General features: G+C 35.8%; 1 protein-coding gene across 9 annotated transcripts in view; it reads left to right on the top strand.

The window, feature by feature from the left end:
• The window catches only part of LOC115229044 (casein kinase I), a 258,460-nt gene that overhangs the window by 159,271 nt on the left and 78,017 nt on the right, over positions 1–21,172 (top strand). For all 9 annotated transcript variants that reach the window (XM_036500150.1, XM_029799495.2, XM_036500153.1 and 6 more), the window contains one exon: positions 18,560–18,730. In XM_036500150.1, the coding sequence (XP_036356043.1) occupies positions 18,560–18,730 (171 nt within the window). The remainder of the gene's footprint in view (positions 1–18,559; positions 18,731–21,172) is intronic.

A 21,172-nucleotide genomic window follows, 5' to 3' on the forward strand; every position in this document is an offset into this window, starting at 1 on the left:
CTGAAATGAATTAGGGAAGGAGGAGTGAATTACAGTAATAATACCAATAATTAGCTCATGTAGGCATCAAAACTCATATATGTTTCTGTAACTGTGATGACTGTTTATTTTGGTTATTTTTTTATTTACATTCCTTCAAACATGATCAACAATTTTTTTAAAAACTACATTTCTTAAAAAAAACTTTTATATATCTGCATTGGATATTTATTTCTAAGTAATTTAATGTAGCTTGAGTTTATGAATATTAAAATGAAAATTATAAATATGGTGAATTCATAAGCTTTATTTCTGCATTACAAAACTGAAGTTAAAACAGAGTATTTTGACTATATTTCCAATGCATGATAAGCTATAGACATCTTTCTTATTGGGGAAATACTCCTATATTATCATCTAGATGAGTTGGTATCTTTATGCAATCTTAGTTTTTTGCCAAAGTGTCTCATGAACTTTGTTCATTTTCAGCTTTTTAATTGCTCCTTGGGTTACATATTTTCCATCTTGATGATTCCCAAGTACCCACTCAGTCACTTTACAAAGCTGACCTGTCAACAGACTTTGTTTCCACATATTATGATCTCTGAAATGAATTAGGAAAGCTGGAGTGAATTACAATAATAATTCCAATACAATAATTATCTCGTGTAGACATGAAAACTTCTGCCTCTGTAACTATGATGACTACTCAAGACCAAAAGATACACAAATTTGGCCAGGTCAAAGTTCTTGCCATAGAAGTTGGGGCCGGAGGTTTCATGGATGAATTTGCTTACGATCTAATAAAACAACTCTCAGTCTCTGGGGAGAATAGGAGCAAAACTCTAAAGGCAATATCATAGACAGTGGAGAGGTGCTTCAGCAGGATCTGGTCAAGGAGGAACTGAAATGACCTCCATACCGTTTGAAGGCAATATTTTAGTATTTTAACACTAAGGGAAGTAACTCTGAGTGAGTCGTTGTGGTAGCATTGACTTTTTTATCTCTACCATGATAACCAACGTTATTTTTTATTTTATGATAAGTTTGAAAGCTGAGTCAGTGGAGAGGAGTTCCAACTTGATGAAATCTCCAAACAATTTAAATGCACAGGTCTCTGATACCCACTTGGCTAAAAAGGTGTCAGATGAAAAGCATCCAAGAGTCATGACCTTGATGCAGCTTGGTTCTCTTTTGAGTGTAAGAAGTTAAAGGCCGAAACACTTGCCTACGGCGGGTTTCTTCTCTGAAGACGTGCTCTTGAACTCTCTTGGGAGTTTCTTATCACATTGTATGAAGTTTATTTATTTGATATCTTTCTCTTTTTGGAGCACCAAATTTTTTCCACTCTCACAAATTTCTCTGAAGCATCAAATTCTCTTAGTGCTTCAGTTATCTCCTAGCTATCTTCAATAATTTCTAATTGGAATGTAGATTTGTGTTGCATCCAAGAAGTAAGGTGGAAAGGAAGTTCTGCTAGGTTCCTCACAGGCAAAGAATGTAGGTATATAAGATTTTCTGATGGGGTTGGAGGCATAGGTATACTCCTTGTGGAGAAATGGGTTGATAAGATAATTGAGGTAATTAGAGTCTGTAATAGAATACTTAAGCTTAGACTTGTGCTGCAACATGGATTAGCAACCATTATTTTGACTTATGCCCCTCAGCCAGGACTACCTGATGAACAGAAAGATCAATTTTATGACACCCTCTTGCAGACTACCTCATCAATGAATGACTGGAACTTTCTCTTTGTGACTGGCGACTTGAACTGGCATGTTGGACAACATCCAGGGAGCTTCCATGGTGCACATGGTTGCTATGGATTTGGTTTCTACAATGAGGAGGGAATCAGGCTGCTGGAGTTCTGTGATGAAAATGATCTTATGATCTGTAATACTAACTTCAGGAAACCTGCCAGTCACCTGTTCACCTACCAGTCTGGTGGGCACACTAGTCAGATTGACTACATTCTTGTCAGGAAACGGGAAAGCAAGCTACTTATAAATGCCAAAACTTTGCCAGGTGAAGAACATAGGTTAGTAGTTAGCGTCTTCAGGATCCAGGCTAAATGGTTGCCCAGAAGACGACCAGCATGGAAAAGAAGGGTCTGGAAGCTTAAAAATCCTCTGAATGGACAGAGATTTAGAGACATTGAAGCTTTTGATGAAAAAGAGGAGGATATAGCATCACATAACGTGGAGGGCAACTGGAGGTCCCTATGGGACAACTTGTTAGGGGCTACTGACCAGATCTGTGGCTGGTGCAAAGTCCCCTCTGGCTTAATGTAATGTGGTGGTGAAACAATGTAGTTGACAGGGCCATTAGGCAAAAGAAACAGGCATGAAAGGACTAGAAGTGTGGTGGTAGCAGGGACCAGTATCAGATCACCAGAAGGGAAGCTAGGAGACAGGCTTAGTTAGCCAAAGTGGTAGCACATAAGAAAACATTTGCCAATGTTCTGCGTTGTGAGGACCAGACACTTGAAATGTTCTTTATTGCAAGACAGTGTGTGAGAGAGGATCATGATGTTATAAGAGAGAAATGTGTCCATATAAATGATGGCTCACTTGCATTCAATGACGTTGCAAAGAGACAGGCTAGGAGACACCACTATGAAAGGTTATTAAATGAAGAGAATAGGAGAAAGAGAGCCTGCCAGATGTCAACCCAACAGAGGTACCAGCTATTCGAATTGACCGTACTTTGGTAGATAGTGCAATTAAGGGTATTAAGACAGGGAAAGTCCCCGGCCCATCAGAAATCACTGCAGGGATGCTTAAAATTTCTGGTGGTGTAGGCTATAGTCTAGTCACCCGTATAGTCAGCCAGGTGATACATGAAGGTGTCATTCCCGATGACTGGTGTAGCAATACCATTGTCAACTGTTACAAAGGTAAAGGTGACACATTAGATAGGAATAAACTACAGAGGTATCAGGTTGTTGGATCAGATGATGAAAGTCACAGAGGGGGTCAAAGCACAACTAATTAGGGAAAGAGTTAGTTTAGACAAGATGCAGTTTGTGTTTGTGCGAAGCACCACTGATGCTATATTTCTGGTAAGACAGCTGTAGGAGAAATTTCTAGCCTCTGTACTTGGCTTTCGCTGACATGTAGAAAGCTTTTGACGTGATCCCCCAGTCCCTTATCTGGTGGTCAATGCAGAAACTAGGGAGAGATGAGTAGTTGGTGAGAACTGTACAAGCCATGTACAGGGATGCTGTCAATAAGGTGAGGGTTGGCAACAAGTATAGTAAAGAATTCCAGGTAGAAGTAGGGGTTCACCAAGGATCATTGATCAGCCCCCCCCCCCCCATCTTATTCATTATAGTCCTCCAGGCAATAATGAAACATGGGCTGTGACTGCTGAGGAAATGCATAGGCTTCAAGGAAATGAAGCTAGTGTGCTCTGCTGGATGTGTAATGTCAGTATGTATACATGACAGTGTGTTAGCATCCTGAGAGAAAAGTTGGACATAAGAAGCATTAGATGTGGTGTGCAAGTGAGATGACTGCACTGCATGAAAAAGTGTCACACCCTAACAGTGGAGGAAGACCTTGGATGAGGTGGTGAAGCACAACCATTAAACGTTGGGCCTCACAGAGGCAATAACAAGTTACTGAGACCTTTGGAGATATGGTGTGCTTGAGAAGACCCAGCAAGCCAAATGAGATCGTAGCTGTGACCGATACCAGTGTCGCATAACCAGCCAGTTTAAAAGTACCCTTCAATTGTCAAGCAATATGCTGTGCTTGAGAAAACCTGTTGAGTCAAGTGAAACCATTGTCATGGCTGATGTCAGTGTTACCTGACTGGCGCCCATACAGGTGGCACGTAAAAAGCACGATTTGTGCGTCATTGACTGGCCCCCATACTGGTGGCATGTAAAAAGCACCCAATACACTCTCAGAGTGGTTCGTGTTAGGAAGGGCACCCAGCTGTAGAAACCTTGCCAGATCAGATTCAAGCTCGGTGCAGCCTCCTGGCTTGCTATGCTCATTCAAGCCATTCAACCCATGCCAGCATGAAAAGCAAACGTTAAACGATGTCGGCAGTGGTGGTAATGATGAATATGGTTGTATACTTGTTTTGATTAGGAAATTTCTCACAAAATGACAAAGAATTTTAAAGCCCAAACTTTTTACAGCTGTACTCTACAAATACTGTATGGGAAGAAACCTATCAATTTTCTTCCAAATGAGGTTTTGACCTGACTCTGACAAGACTTTTATGTAGTCACCTTGATAGCTGTGGCTGATAAAATAATGAACAGTAATACTAATGATTGTGATGTTGCCATAATGATAGGTTTTGCCTTGTAGGTAGTTGCTCTTATATCACAGATCAATCTGTAATACGTGTACTGTGTTAGTTGTGCAGTGCATGGAAGAATCCTTTGTATTTTAGGGTTTACGATTCATTCTCCACTTTTCATGATTGGAAAGTGGCCTTGAAAGAAATTAAGCTATGGACAGTGTTATGAATAACACTTAAGATAGCATTGCAATGGCTGAGTGGCAGCTAGATTTGTTTGAGGATATAATAACCACAGATGTTCTGGTGAGACTGTAAACGGCTCACAAACAATAAACAGATTATCTGACATTTGCTAAGTAATCATATGTTTTAGTTGGTACTTGATCTAACTTCCTTTCTCTGGACAGATCTGACTACCTAAAATGAGTGTTAATTCACCTTATCCTTACTTGGTGTGTACTTTATGGTACCCTTACCTTTTTGTTATTTTCTAATCCAAATACATTTAGAGATTAAATTAGTGGTGAATATTCATTAGTTTTGTAAAACAAGCATAAATTTCTTGTTTATTAGTATACTGAGTTACTTAAATTTTACTCAAGTTTACTCTGGATTTGTTTTGTCTGTATTTTCCTATGCTAGCATGGGTTGGAAGAATACATGCTATTGTAGTATTTTTTAAGCTGGATATCTTCCCTGTCACTAACCTTTGTTTTTAAACAGAGGACCTTTTATTTTACATCACTATTTTTTAGCTCATGCAAAAAAAGTAATGTAAGCATTCGCACATATGCACACAGATGTGCACACATACACATGTACATGGTAAGCTTTCCTTCACAAAGAATTGGTTGACCTGAAGTGAGAGTAAAAGACACTTGCCAAGAATGCTGTGCAGTGAGAATTAGTAACCAATTCTATATCCACAGAGCTATGCTCACACCTATAGCTATGCTTGGCTATGGATAAATTCAAATTCAGTGATATGGAAAAACATTTAGGTGTTCTGTTTATTTACTTTTATCATATGAAAGCACCAACAGTAACTATTCCCCACCTCTCACCTTCTCAAATTTTATACACCATTTTGTGGATTTGTTTGTTAGAAATATATTCCATTGTTTCTTTGGCTTTACAGTATGACTCAAATATCATTTGTACAATGTTGAGGTGGGGTTCTTATTTTGAATAATGGGTCACTGTTTTCCCCCTAGCATACTGGTTTATTGTTGGTATATGAAAATACTGACAGTTGAAAGAATGGCATTTAGGTCATTATCCTTTAAAAAAGAAGTGCAATTAACTGAAGGGCTTGTCTTTGCTCCAGTAATTTGTAGCCATAAGTATCCTTCCGATGTTCATCATTATATATTTTTTGAAATGCCTGAACATTATCCAGGCGTGTCATCAGCATCATCATTATTGTTTTAACATCCACTTTACAATGCTTGCATGGGTTAAATGAATTTTGCTGAGGCAAATTTTCTGCAGCTGGATGCGCTTTGTGTCACCAACCCTCACCTGTTTTCAAGTAAAGTAACATTATCTCCCAATCTTTAGAACACGATCAGTATAATGGCTGGACATGATTTTACAAAAGATTGCAAACAAATGACACCATTTGCATGATGGTGATATTTATATACAACCAGCATACTCAAATCATAGAGACTCACATATGTACATCAGGCTTCTTACAGTTTCTGTCTACCAGATCCACTCACAATGCTTTGGTTAGCCAGGGCTATGGTAAGAGACACTTACACTTATCACACAGTGGTCCTAAAATCACATGGTTGGGAAGTGGTTAATAATAAACATGTACATATGCTGTTTTTTTTTCTCTTGGTTCATATTTTGTGTAATAATTAAATTTCCAGTGTAAGTATCTGTAAAACTTTCATCATCATCATCATCACCACCACCATCATCATTATCATTTAACATCTGTTTTCCATACTGGCATGGTTTACATGATTTGACAGGATCAGATGAGCTGCAGAACTGCATTGAGCTCCAATGTTAGTTTTGGCATGATTCCTACAACCGAATGCCCTTCCTAATGCCAACCACTTTACAGCATGTACTGGGTACTTTTTTTTTATGGTGCCAACACTAATGAGGTTGTCTAGTAACTAAGAAAAAAAAACAAAACAAAACCTCATCGAGTATGTGTGTATTTAAGAGAGGTGGAGGTGGCTTTATGCCAAGTTTTGAAAGGCTAAAGTATGATAGGGATAAGCACAGGTATCTTGCTACAAAGCTACCCTGCATTATATAAGGGTGGACTCAAGGTACCAGGTGAGTATAACAGAGAATACAGACAATGGTAGGGAAGGGGGTAATTTCATAAAAATATGAGAGGAGAGTGACAGATGGTTACAATGGTGAGCAAAATGAAATATTTGTTGGTTACAACTTAACAGACTAACTGGGTCCTATTTCTATTGAAAGAAATATGGAGAAAAACTTCTTTTAAAAATTTTCTGCTTCATTCTTTATCTAGAATTGCTTCTTCATCACTATCAGTATTAGTGTCTGAGTCAATAAACAAGCACTGCTGCCAGAAAGGAATATATTGGATTTGTTGTCAACCATATTATTATTTCTTCCTCCTCCCCACTTGCTGCAGCTGCTTCTTGCTTTAACCCTTTAGCACTCGTATTACTCTGCCAAATGTAATGCTTATTTATTCACATTGCTTTGAATTAATCATGCATTATCTCATAGCTTTGAGATTTCAATGATGTGATTATATATTTTTAGAATGACATTGTATGGTAGATGTAAGAGGCCAGTTTCTGACAGTTTGAATATAAAAGAGTTAGAATATTTAGGCTTGATATATCTGGTTTGAATATTAAAGGGTTAAGAATCCTTCACAGATTTATTTTCTATCCATTTAACCCTTTCATTACCAGATTTTCAATGAAATACACTGCCTTGTTTCAATTGATTTTGAAAATAATGGAGAATTTAGCAATATCAATATTTTCATTGTTATGATGATATCTAGTGCATAAATTAAAACAAAATTTTGATGAAAGTTTTTTTTAAAATTTAGATCACTTTAACCCTTTTGATACCTTATTTCTGTTGATATACGCTACCTTTGGTGGAAGTAGGTGTGGGTCAGGCTGGTAAAATATATATGATCACCAGTTGAACTCTTATTAATGTAGTTTCTGGTGTTTCTAGGTGCTATTTTATTCTTTTCAATGATATTGTATTGGATCTATTGTGAAATTTTTAAATGAAAAAGCCTGTCTTTTGTCTATGTGTGTGTGTGTGTGTGTTATATAAATAGATATACATAGATGTATGTTACTTTTTTTCTTTCCTTTGCGGGATATTTATGAGTTTTGTCACCATGCAACTGGTGTCCTTTTCATGGTGTCTTCCATGAAAACATGTTGGTGGCAGGAAGGGCATCCAACTGTTAAAAATTATGTACCTCAATAAATTCCACCTGACTCTTGCAAGCATGGAAAAATGGATGCTGAAATGATGATGATTAAAAAATCAACAATAAAACTTGTGGCAAACTAGAAATATTTAAGAAAAAAATCTTATATATTAGTTATAAATTTGAAGTTGTTTTTCTATAGATAACCTATAGCATTTTTGATTGTTTGGTAGAGTTGTCACAATTTACTTTTCTTTTCCTCTTGCTGTGGTATATTTATTGCCTTTGAATTTTTAAATAAAAATTATAAAATGCTATACTGATTACAAGTTGTTTTAGGTGTCTGTAGACATCCACCCTTTCTCCTCCTGCCCCAAATTAAAAAACAACCATCTCGTATTCTGCATTTTACTCTTAATCAAACTCAAATAAACAGATAATTCAGTGTATCAGAAATATATATTTTCTTAAATGCTTTTTATGTAGTAAATTCATTGCAGCATTTTAACCACATAACTGTGCCTGCACATAGTTGTGTGGTTAACAACTTTGCTTTGCAACCATGTAGTTTTAGTTTAGTGCCATTGTGCGGCACCTTGATCAAGTGTCTTTGACTACAGTTCAGGCTGACCAAAGCCTTATGACTGGATTTGTCAGATAGAAACAGAAAGGAATCCATCATATATATATATATATGTGTGTGTGTCGGTGTGAGTCTATGTATGTCTTATTGTTTTGTCATTCTGTGGTAGTTTTAAATGAGTGACACTGTCTTATAAGTGATATCATTCATGTCCAGTCATGGGGAAATATTACTTTGCTTGGAAATAGGTGTGAGTTGGCAATAGGCAGGGCATTCAGCTGTAGAAATCTGCCCCAAAGTCTTACTGATTCATGCAAGCATGGAAAAGTGGATAATAAAATGATGATAATTTTCTGTAATTTCATTGCTGTCTTTGCAATAAAACAAATATTGAGGTGTCAAACTAGCTTCTTTTGCTTATACTGCTTATTCCAATTTGGAATAATGGACGGCCAGTTATACATACCTGTTAAAGCTTTTATCAAGTTGTTAATTATTTCAGAGGGTTACAAGAGATATGAATGACAAATGAATTTCATTCACACTCAAATAATAGTTTTCACACATGAGCATTTTGAATCTTTGCATTGATGTTCTTAATTTACTTAATCACTTCAAGAAGATATTCATCATCACCATTATCATCACATGTGCATTTTCCATGCCTGTATGGGTTGGATGGTTTGACAGGATCCAGCAAGCCAGAGGACTATGTGAAGCTTCAATGTGTGCTTTGGTATTGATTCTACTGCTAGATGCCTTATCTAATACCAACTACTTTACAGTATCCTGAGTTTTTTTTTTGTGACACCAGCTCTAATGAGCTCACCAGTTTACTAGACAAAGGAAAAAAAAGGCCCCACCCACTTCAACTTTGTGGGGTTATAGTAGAGGAGAAGGTGGGTTTTATGCTAGTTATTGGAGGTGGTAGTGGAGGTTAAAAGGAGAAGGTGATAGATAATAGGACAGGAAAAGGAGACAGCTGCAGTATAATAAACCTGTGGATAGATTAGATGATAGAGAGATCTGATCTCCTTATTCATAGATTGCAGAAAAATTAGAAAACTGTAACCTCAGCCAGGTTTGGGATTTATGTGTTTTCACTTTTTCTGATATATCAACTGTAATGACATCCGTTAACTTCAGTTGTTCATTAGGTTTAGATTACTTCTTTAATGTTGACTAATTGTTGTTGTTAGGAAGTGCAACTTAACTCTGATCATGACCTAATTTTTGTACTGGAAAAGTTAAATACTTAAATGTGAACCAGAAACTCAATATAATTAGTATAGACAACTTGTATTTCCTGCTACATAAAACATTTTCCTCTTAAATATATACTTTAAAAAGAAAAGTGATACTGTTAGGTATATGCTGATTGGTAGGTTGGGGTAGATTTAGAAGATTGAGAAAGAGAGGAAGAGACAGAAATGATCCATAAGGAAAATAATTTGCTGCTTTTTTTTTTTTTCTTTCTTTTTTTCATTAATTTTTCTGTATTGTGTTGGGTTCGTTGGTGATGGACTTTGTCTTCCTCTTCTGTTTTTATCCTCTGAAGCCTGTACACAATAAAAGTTATGCCTAGAAACAAAATTAACATTTTTCAAGAACTCAACAGATCCAAACTTGTGGTTTTCTATAACAGCTTGTGCCAATAAATAGTAAACAAATAGATGATGTTTCAGAAACACTTATTTTATACAACCTTTTATGTAGTGCTAGTGATGTTGGCAGGTGACGCTGGTGTCTTCATGGAATTGATGTTTTACCATCTCCACACCACCAGTTACCGGCATGGTTTAAACTGGTTCACATTCTGTATTTGTTATTGAAATGTGTTTTCAACCTGTAAAATGTGGGAGTTTTTTTTTTTTTCGCCACACCCTGTATTACTTTACAACTATTGTACATGGGAGGAAAATATCACATATTTATAGCCTCTGCAAATTACAGCTTGTCATAATGACATTGCTAGGTTGCTTGAAATATTAGAAAGTAAAATTTTTAACTCTTCTTTACATTCTAGTTCTTATTCATTTCTATCTCCTTTCAAACAAATTTTGGTTGAGATTGTTTTGAAAATTTAGATATCAGCTTTTATGTTTACTTTTTCAAGCTGAAATGGGTTGGACAGGTCATCATGAATTTAGTTAGTTCTTACATCGAGTCACTTCCCTGAGATAGATCAGTGACCAGGATTTGTTTGCATGTTACATTTTTGGTGTGGCTTCTATGGCTTTAGTGTGAAGGGTACATATTACTATGATGATAATGTTAGCACTGAAGAGATTGCTTGTCCTCAGGAAGGCAAAATAGTCTTCTCTACCCTGTATTGTTTCTGTGCATTCATTCACTAGAGGGTTGTATTGTCCCTTGTAAGACTGAAGGGAGTCCTGTCTTCATCATCATACCTTTCTTTCCTATGTAGCTGTGGAAGGGGGAAAGAGAGTTAGAGTAAAAAATAACATTAGAGAGAGTATTGAGAAGGGGAGACAAAAGTAAGAGTGCAATGCAGCTATATGAAGGTTGTTGGTAAAGTGATTGTATAGAAGAAATATGACCAGGAGGATAATAGAAGAAAGGGTAATGGAAAAGTGGGATAGGAGGGAGATGGAGTAATATAAGTAGGAGTACTGGAGGTCAGACAATAGGGGAGAAAGAGAGAATGACAGATGTCAGTAGGTGAGTGATAGAGACAGGAGTATTGTTAGGTAATAGGAGATAATATGAAGATGTGTCATGATAAGAGTGGGAGTTGTTTAACAGTAAAGAGGTGTGATGGTAAGAGTTTAGGATTGAATGAGGACATACCTAATGTGATAATGTTCCATGTCATACAGGTTGCTAGAATGTGGAGTGGGAGTGAGTTGTTACAAATAGGAATAAAAGTTATGAATAGTGAGAAGGCTGGAGAAGTGGTTGATAGTAGATGTGTGTGTGGTAGGGTGAAGTAATAAGAATGAGGGATGGTTGTTAGGATCAGAGGAGAGAAAGTGACAAGTGTTAGTACAGAAATGGTGGAAAGCAGCTGAATAATGTTTGGCATGTGTGCACAGGATGTGTAAGATATTTGAGGATAGATTTATGTTTATAAAAAAAATACATATATAATACCAGATAATAACTTTATTTATCAAAAAAATGCTATGAGGATAAAAATAAACCTTCTTTTCTATAATGTTATTCAATAAAGCCACCTTCAGCTTCAACAACTGCTTCTATATGAGATCTAAATTATCTACATGCTCGAATCACATGGTCCTGGTTCATTTTGGACATTACTCTGACTATGGCAGCTTTCAAAGAATCTTTGCTGTTATGGGCATGTTCATTGACCTCTCTCTCTCAACAATGTTCCAATGGATTGAGATCTAGGGAATTAGGAGGCCAAATGTTAAGGGTTATGTGACCATGAAAATTTTCAGCCATCCATTCCTGTGTTAATAGAGCCATGTGTGATAGTGCAGAGTCTTACTGAAACACATATGGCCTTCCATTGCATACAGTCTATCCAGGGCTTAACAATTATTTCCAGGACCTCAATGTAGGCGACAGAGTCAACTGTAAGGCTTTGTGGAAAGAAGTAAGGAAGCATCACATGCCCTTCATTGCTGATAACCCCTAAAACCATGACAATTGTAGGAAATTTTGTATGCATAACACTTGGAACTTCAGAAGGGTCTGCACATAACCATCTGTCATTTCTTCTGTTAACTTTTTGATCTTGGTTGAAGTTTTTCTTGTTTGTGAAAAACCAAATCAAATCTTCTGCTGGATTTTTCAGTTTGTTTAAGAGCCTTTTAGATCTGATGTAGTGATTTTCTGTTGCTTTTTCTGACATATTGACCTTTCCTCATCATATAAGACTCATATCTGATGTCTTTGTGGACAACATTTCTGACTGTTCCTTCTGACACATGGCAATTGGCCTCATAAATTTTCTGGTATTGTAATCAATGGTCTGTTGAACTTGCTGGATAAATCCAGGTGTTCTGATGATTTCAGAGCATTTAGAATGCTTTTTATGCTTTGATACTGGTGATACATTTCTATATCAGTCTCTAACCCCTTACAAACTTTGTAGACAAAAGATCTGGCAACTTTTAAAATTTGAGATATTTCTAAATTGCTATGTTCAGCCTTTATAACAATAACAGCATGCCTCTTTATTTTTTGAGGAAGCTGAGGATGTGTCATTATAATTTTCTGAAACAAGGATTATACAGAGTTAGCAAAAAATGCAGCAATGACCCCAAAAAAGGTATGTCCTCAGATACCTTACGCACCCTGTACATATCTAGATTGGTGTACCTGACAGCGCAATATAGAGAAAGCAAATGAGACAGGCAGGGAACCCAGGATCATAATTGTGTGCATTCGTGTGTGTGTGTGTGTGTATTCTTTTCATTGCATGTGTGTGCATAAAGAGGCTATGAAAGCAAGCACGAGAACAGAACATGAAGATGCAAGACCATATTATCCAGTGTATCTTTTAATAATGACAGGATGTGACATGAGGAGCAAAGCTGTAAATATCTAGTCTGTATATCAGGCAGTGTTTTGTTATCTTCTTTAATTAATCCTAAAACATCTTAAATTATTCCTGAAAGCTTTAATTTCTGTTAGACTGCTTCAATTTCTACGTCTGATAACTTATGAAAGTGGTTATCACAATCTAATGATCTTGTAGTATTCCTAAAGTGATTAAACCTAACAGAAAATATATTCCTCCTTGAGCAACACCCTTAGAACAGGTGAAATCAGTTCTACAGATTAGGTTACTTAATAATTTTTACTTAATGTACTTTGACATTTGAGAATTAACTATTTTGGCTGTCAATGTAATTAATATAACATCAGAAATGTGACATGACCTTTGAAACGTTTCATCGTTAGATTCACACTTTGTCAACTTAACCAGCTGTGGGCCTCAATTTTTCATTTTGATCAACAAACTTTACTTTAAAATTTTGTTGAGAGTTGAAAAACATGTTTTGTTTTAATCATTATCCCTGTAGAGCAGCACAATGAGCTCAAATGCTTTCCTTGAGCCACACACACACACACACGCAGGCACGCGCATGTGACTAGCTTTCTTTTAAATATCATTTTCTTGAAAGAACCTTGTATGTATTATCAATAACCTATACTGTTCGCTCTCTCTCTTTCTCTCTCCCCACTCTTCTCTCATACAAAATGCATTTGATTTGTCAGAATTCAATATTATATTGAGTGTTATGGCATTTTGGCAGACTTGGCAGTGACTAAAGCTATTTGTAGATACTGTGATATACTGCTGTGGATGACTAGAAATTCTAGTCAGTTCTGCTTGTAGTTTCAATAGCTAGATCAAGAAATAGCTGCATAAAATGTTGAGTGTTTACAGCAAATGAAGCTAAGTCAATCAAAATGTAGAGCAGTGAGAATCCTGACTTCTCTTATTATCAACACTTCTCTTATTAATCTTAATCTACTATAGAAATTTTATGTGAGGGGTGTATGTGTTTCAACATGCTGTGAGTTTAATCCAAAATGGAATTGTTGGAGTGATGCACATTGAACTTGGTTCTAATTGAGATCTGTTGAATTTTTTAAAGGAATTTTAGAGTATTGTCGGTTTGCTATTTAACACATGATTTCTATTGAGGCCTGTTTAGAAATTAATGTTGTATAATCATCATTACCATTGTCATCAATACATTTTTCAATGCCACTTCTATTTTGATGTTTGATTTTTTTCATATTATGATTAGGTACAGGCATGGCTGTGTGGTAAGAAGTTTGTTTCCCTATCATATGGTTCTAGGTTCAGTCCCACTGTGTAGCCTTAGGCAAGTGTATTCTACTATAACCTCAGACAGAGCAAGGCCTTGTAAGTGGACTTGGTAAAATGAAACTTAAAGAAGCCCTCCATATATGAGTATGTGTATTTGTGCTTCCTTGACATTATATGATAGTTGTAAATAAGTGTCAATGTCATGTAAGCATCACATAATCTTCTGTGAAAATATGTCCAGCCATGGAGGAAATATGACATTACTGGAAACAGGTGGAGTTTAGTGACAAGATGGGCATCTGACCATAGAAAATCAGCCTCATCAAATTCCATCTGACCTGTGTTAGCATGAAAAGGTGGACATTAAAATTACAATGATGATGATGAATTAGTATTTATCCAATTGATAATACCATGTGTCTCCTTTCAGCTCTCTGTACATTGGCTGAGACACATAATCATTAGATATGAGCCCCACCACTTCTTATGTGCACCTTGATTTATCTACATTTAACTCACTGCACCTTCTCACCCAATATATATCATTTATAATTCTTGCACATATGACTTCAATTACCTTTGCTTTGCATGTAGAAATCAACCAATATATATGATAATGCCTCTGCTGCTTCCTTATTGCAGAAGCATTTAATTTTAGTTATGTATCCAACATATCCAACTCAATTTCTTCTTCTGTTGCTGCTGCTATTATAAATTCAGTTGCAATAGATATCACTTTTTGGTTTATCTCTAAATATTTATAAAACTATCAGTTTATCACATGTGTGATAAATATAAATGAATAGCTTGTGTATGTAAAAGTCACATTCACTAGTTTGTTTATTGATGAATAAGAACTACTACAGAAGAGAGAAGACTGTTCAGTTCTACTGCACCCTTGCCTGCAGTACAATAACATACACCCAATCCAAGTTTGGAACATTAATTGAAATGACACTTTGATGGATGATTTTAATTCAAATTTCTTAAAAACCAAAAGATTGTATTATTGAACCAGTACCAGTCTAGGTAGTTTAGTATCAAATGCCTAGGTTCATCCAATATTTTATGTAGCAGGATGTGTAGGGGAGTCCATATATGGCTTACAGTTGTCTTACATATGGAGTGTGTGGTGAAGGCATTAGTGAGGTTCTGTCATTGCAGGGAGAGTGTGCATGATGTTTTAATTTTGTTCTCATTTCTGCTTAAGTGTAGTCCAAATGGTGTAATTGGAGTGAATAGTGTTCAATCAGTAGTACTTTTTGGAGTGGCTAGCCCAATGAATGTATGACAAGGGATGGTGTATGAGTAAATACTGGTAATAAATTGGTGTATTTTAGTGATCTGAATGGTGGGTGGGTGTTGGATGCTATATATGTTTGGTGTATGCAATGATGGTGATGGTGTGTGTTAGTAGGGTGATGTGATTATGTAGTGTCATGATTTGGAGTGAGTGTGGCATGTCATGGTGTATAATGTAATTCTGTAGGATTGTAAGATTTTGGAATGCTTATGAGATAGGATAGGAGAGGGGAATAAGGATGTATGGATGAGGCAGAAGGGTTCAGCCAAGATGAATTTGGAGTTTTTTGCAACAGGTTGAAGACTTTCAGCTTGTGGTATTTTGTGTGTGGGCAAGGCAATAATGTTTTTTTCTCTTTTATTATGTTCACTGCTAATATCACTATATTTAACTTCTCTGTGGTGCAAAGGCTGTATCTGCTACCTTGTGTATTGTACTTATTAGCTTTGTTTATAATGTTCCAGTTATTAAGTATGTTACTTACCCTGAAGTCCTGTAAGCTCCATACAAATTTAATGATGTTGAATTGTACTTTATTTCTGAATCAAGTTGTGTGCTGTACAAATCTATTTTTGAACATATTTCCTGTTAAACTAGTATAAGTTTTTAGTGTTTCATCAACATTGAAAATGTTGGGTCTGTATATAACACCCTTCTAGAGATATGTATTATTTAGAGGATCTACAGTTACATATCCTTTGTGGCAGCATTTTGTGACCTGTATTAAGTATGTGACTGTAACTAACTTCTACTAATTTCTGTGTTGGTGGGAAGTAGTTGTCTGTTACAATGAAAAATGGCTTAGCTGCATTGGTTGAACCACAAGATTTTCCTGTTTGCATCTCCTAGATCTAGGGTTGGTTCAATGTTGGTAATTTGTTTTCTCTTTAAAGTTTGCAATACATGTGCCCGTGTGCACACATGCACAAAGAGAGAGAGAGAGAGAGAGAGACATTTACTCAAGACAATGAAAACTAGACATGCTCACTACTTTTGCTTGTCTGTCACTTTACCATGGAACTGATGGAGTTGGTATATCCTGGGGTTGATACATTCTTTTATGAAGTGAAAAAGCTATCAGGTGGTTATTCTGATCTTGAGACTGCAGAATGCTGTAATTTTTAGTATGTTGCTAACTTGGCTAGAGGTTAAGAATATTTTGTTTTGGTATTTGGTTTGCATTAGTCTTGATGTGAACTCGTGTTGAAACAGATTTTGCTGTATCTCAGGAGGGTCATGATGCCAATAATAAACATATGCACTGGTTCTGTTCCAATTCTTTTATTATTTGTCAAGTTGTTAATCATTTAGCCAATTAACTAATTGTTTGATTAATTGTTGAGACAATCAGTCATTTAGGTTCGACACAGTCCTTTCATCTCCAATTGCAACCTCATCAATGACATGTCCTTTCTACTCCAGGACTGCTTCTGGTCTGTCTGCATGTCTCTGAAACAGAAATCTGTTTCAACACAGGAGTTTGCACCAAGAATCTTGCAAACCAAATACAAAAGTGAAATATTCTAAGTTCTAGCCAAGCTAGCAAGATCAAAATAGCCATTTGACAGCTTTTCTTCATGAAAGAATGCATCAACTTCAGGTTGTGTACCAACTCCATTAATTCAGTGTTAAAGTAAGAGACAAGCAGAAAGAACTTAAGCAGACCTGGGGGGCATGTCATCGATAAGGTTGCAAATGATGACAAAAAAAAAAACTTTAAAAAACTTAGCTGATTGATTGATCAAATGATTAATCAAGCAATTAATCAGTTAGTTAAATGTTAATGAATTGACTAATGATGATAAAAGAAGTGAAATAGAACCAGTGTGTATGATTATTATTGGCATATTTACCTTCCCAAGTTACAACAAAATTTTGTTAAGTGGTAATCTGAATATCAGTTTAGTAACGAAGAAGGTAGTTATTTTACTAAACACCTTCAAATTCTAAATTATTTTTGAAATTAATTGAAGCTTATAGATTGTGTTTTTCAGTAGAAGTATTGTCTCAAAAGGCTAAGTCACAGAGGTGTCACTGAACATTGAATATCTAAATCAAAGCTGACTTTTGTTAGAAGTTGTATTTGTTAATTTTACACTGGTAGTGCTACTTAAAGCTGTGGCCAGATCCTACCAGTTATGTGGGTGATTTGTGAGTTAAGTATCATGTCCATGAACTCAGAGTAATTGATGTGAACCACTAACTTGTACAAATAGCTATGTACTTAATGTAATTTGTTACAACTGAAAACTGCATTTAACTAATTAACTCAAATTTGAAATGACTTTCATTAAATAGCTTTTATATTTTCTCTTTTTTTTTGCGGTAATAAATTAATTTGATTACCAAACCAAATGTAAGTTGGTAATTTAGTAATCAGTTTGTAAACTAAAAATTACCAATGAAATTTGATTTACTTGTTACTGTTTGAAGGGTAAAATGCTGAATTTAATCTTTTTATATTGATGAATAAAATTTAAAAGGCAGGCAAAGGCTTTTTTTAAAAATCCGAGTTGTTTCTTTTTGATTGTTTTAATGGTCATAATTTTCTTTGATCATCATCACCAGTTTATGTATCCAGAATGGATTCTAGCATCAGTTGGTTAGCTCGCAGTCCACGTCATGTCTTATTGGGACCTACTGCTCTAACTGCTCTCATTGATTGGTACTTGTATGTGTCATTTGGCTTAGTTTCTACAGCTGGATACCATTCATATTGCCAACACTTTACAGTGTATTGGGTTCATTTTCTTGTAGCACCAACACTAGAGAGGCTGAATAGTCTTTGGCAAGACTGGACTGCAGGGACTTCACAACCCTGTGCATTTTCTACTCATTTACCAGTTAACAGGGAAAGTCCTGTTGTTTATCTTTTTTTGTTCCAAGAAATGCTAGTCAAGTGGTTATATCAATGAAATTTCTACTTTGTTTCACATTACAGTTTCTGTCTTCAATAATTAACTTTCTGTTTGTAAAATTCTAGCCTCCATTAGATTTTGTCCCAGCTTTGTCATAAGTTTTGTTTATATCTATTAGAAAATCTCTTGATATAACCCAATTAGTTGTCAGTCTTTCAAAAGTAAATATAATCTATGACAAATCTCAATGGTTAAAACCTTATCATTGTGTTTGTAGAGCCATTGTGGCCTTTAATTTCAGTTTTTATTAGATATGTTAATTTGTCTAATTGGAACATTATATATAATTAACCATTAATGTATCTAATATGTAACAATTTTTGCTCTTTTTCAGAACAAAGTCGGAGGGACGACTTAGAAGCATTAGGTCATATGTTTATGTACTTTTTAAGGGGCAGCCTGCCTTGGCAAGGACTTAAAGCAGAAACATTGAAAGAACGATACCAAAGAATTGGAGATACAAAGCGAGCAACGTCTATTGAAATTTTATGTGAAAATTTTCCAGGTAATGAAATTTGTTTCTAACTCCCACCACTCCAGCAGTTTAATAATTGCCATTTTCCCATTAATTAGTTTCTCTACCTACCTCTGTGGAAAACTATATACTGTAATTGATAATATTTATCATGTGTAGGCATGTCTATGTGGTTAAGAAGCTTGCTTTGCAACGTGTTCAGTCTCATTGTGCTGTACTTTGGACAAATGCCTGTTACTATAGACCTAGGTCAACTAATTGCCTTGTGGGTGAATTTGGCTGATAGAAACTTTGGGAGCCTGTCGTGTGTGTACAAACCAGACTTTAAAAAATAATGCTGACATTAACTTGTTCGACTAAAATCCATTATGGCTGTGCCTTAACATGGTTGCAGTCCAATGACTGAAATAAGTAAATTATAAAAGATAGTGTTCAGATTTTTATCATTTTAAAGAAAAATATTGTCTGCATTAAGGGATGATATATAATTGGTTTATTTATCTTGTTATGTCAATGAAATTATCTAAATTGTTTGAAATAACAAACCTTCACTTCACATACAATTGATCATAATTTAGATTAGTTTTTGCTTGTTTTGTTATTGCATATAGTCTACTGGAATACATCTTATAAATGTTCACTTGTCAAGTCCTTTTGGGATAAATTTATGGTCTAACTTCAGATAAACTTTATTTGATTCAATGTCTTAACCGAAATTCTTTTGTGTTCTTTTTGTCAATTTTTTTTTGGTTTAAAAGTTTGTAACATTTACTAAAAATGTTTGATAATTTGTGATTTAATGCCTATATTAAACACAAGCATTTTAGCAGAGAATTGTATTTGATAATGTTATCTTTTAATTTAATTCTTACCAAAGGCATGTTTGAGCAGCTTACTTCCCAATTATGTGGTTCAGTTCCACTGCTTAGCACCAAGGACAAGTGTGTTCTACTGTAGCCCTGAGTTGACCAAATCCTTGTGATTGGATTTGATAGATGGAAACTAAAAGAATCCTTTTGTGTGTATGTGTATTTGTGTGTACCTTTTGTTTTGACATAATATGATGATTGTAAACAAACAATACCCTCATCTAAGCAGTGTTGTTTGTTTCCAGTCTTCTATCAAAACATGTCTGGTCATGGGGGAAATATCAAGTAAGGATGGCATCAGGAAGAGACTCTGGCTGTAGAAAATCTGCCTTAATAAATTCTGTCTTACCCAGGTAAGCATAGAAAAGTGAACATTAAACGATGATGATGATTATCTTTGAAACTTTAAATCGTTATCCAAAAACATTTTGGTTTTGTTTTTAGTAGTTATACTATATTCCATTCCACTGTAGCAATATGTCATCATCATCATCATCATCATTTAGTGTCTGCTTTCCATGCTGGCACGGGTAGACGATTTGACTGAAACCAGCAAGCTGTTGGGCTGTGCCCAGTTCCAATCTGATTTGGCATGGTTTCTATGGCTGGATGCCCTTCCTAGTGCCAACTACTCCAAGAGTGTAATGGATGCTTTTTACATGCAACCAGCATGGTGTCAGTTACATGATAGTGTCATCAGTCACAGCTATGATTTCACTTGGCGTGATGGGTCTTTGCAAGCATGACATATTGCCAAAGGTGTTGGTCACTTATCATTGTCTCTGTGAGGACCAATGTTCGAATGGAGCTTTTTCACATGCCACTGGTACAGGTGCTTGTTATGCGACAATGGCATTGGCCATGACTTTGATTTCACTTGGCTTGATGGGTCTTCTCAAGCATGGCATATTGCCACTTGTCATTGCCTCCATGAGGCCCAACATTCAAAGATCATGCTTTACCGCCTCATCCCATGACTTCCTGGGTCTGCCCCTTTCCTAGGTTCCCTACACAGAGGTTGGTACTTCTTTGCACAGCTATACATATAAATATGAAATAATAATTGTTAAATCCTATTTTGAGAGAGAAGCCTGAGAACTGTCAGACATAGTTTATTAATGAAATGTTGAGCAGAATTCAAGACATCTTAATGCAATGGAGATACCTTACATTTTGAATAATTTTCTTATAGAATAAATTTTCCTGTAAATTAAATCAGGTGTAAAAATTAGTTAATGGTCTCATTGTACAGCACCTTTGCCTAGTGTTTTCTGTTGTAATGTATCTTTGTCTTGACAATGTGATGGTTGTAATCAAGCATCACCATCATACAAGCAATGTTGTTTGCTTTCAGTCTTTTGCAAAAAACATGTCTGGCCAAAGAAAAATATTACCTTGCCTGGAAACTGGCGAGAGATGGGAACTGGAAGAGCACCTGGCCATAGAAAATCTGCCTCAACAAACTCTGTCCAGCTCTTGCAAGTATGGAAAAGTGGATATTAAAAAGGGAGGATGATGACCAATATTTTTGTTAGTCATTATTATTATTATTTTGTAATCACCATCATCGCTCGCCTCAATTTTTCTTTCTGCTGTCCAGTTG

The sequence above is a fragment of the Octopus sinensis genome, linkage group LG2 (genome assembly GCF_006345805.1).
Source record: "Octopus sinensis linkage group LG2, ASM634580v1, whole genome shotgun sequence".
Lineage (NCBI taxonomy): Eukaryota > Metazoa > Mollusca > Cephalopoda > Octopoda > Octopodidae > Octopus > Octopus sinensis.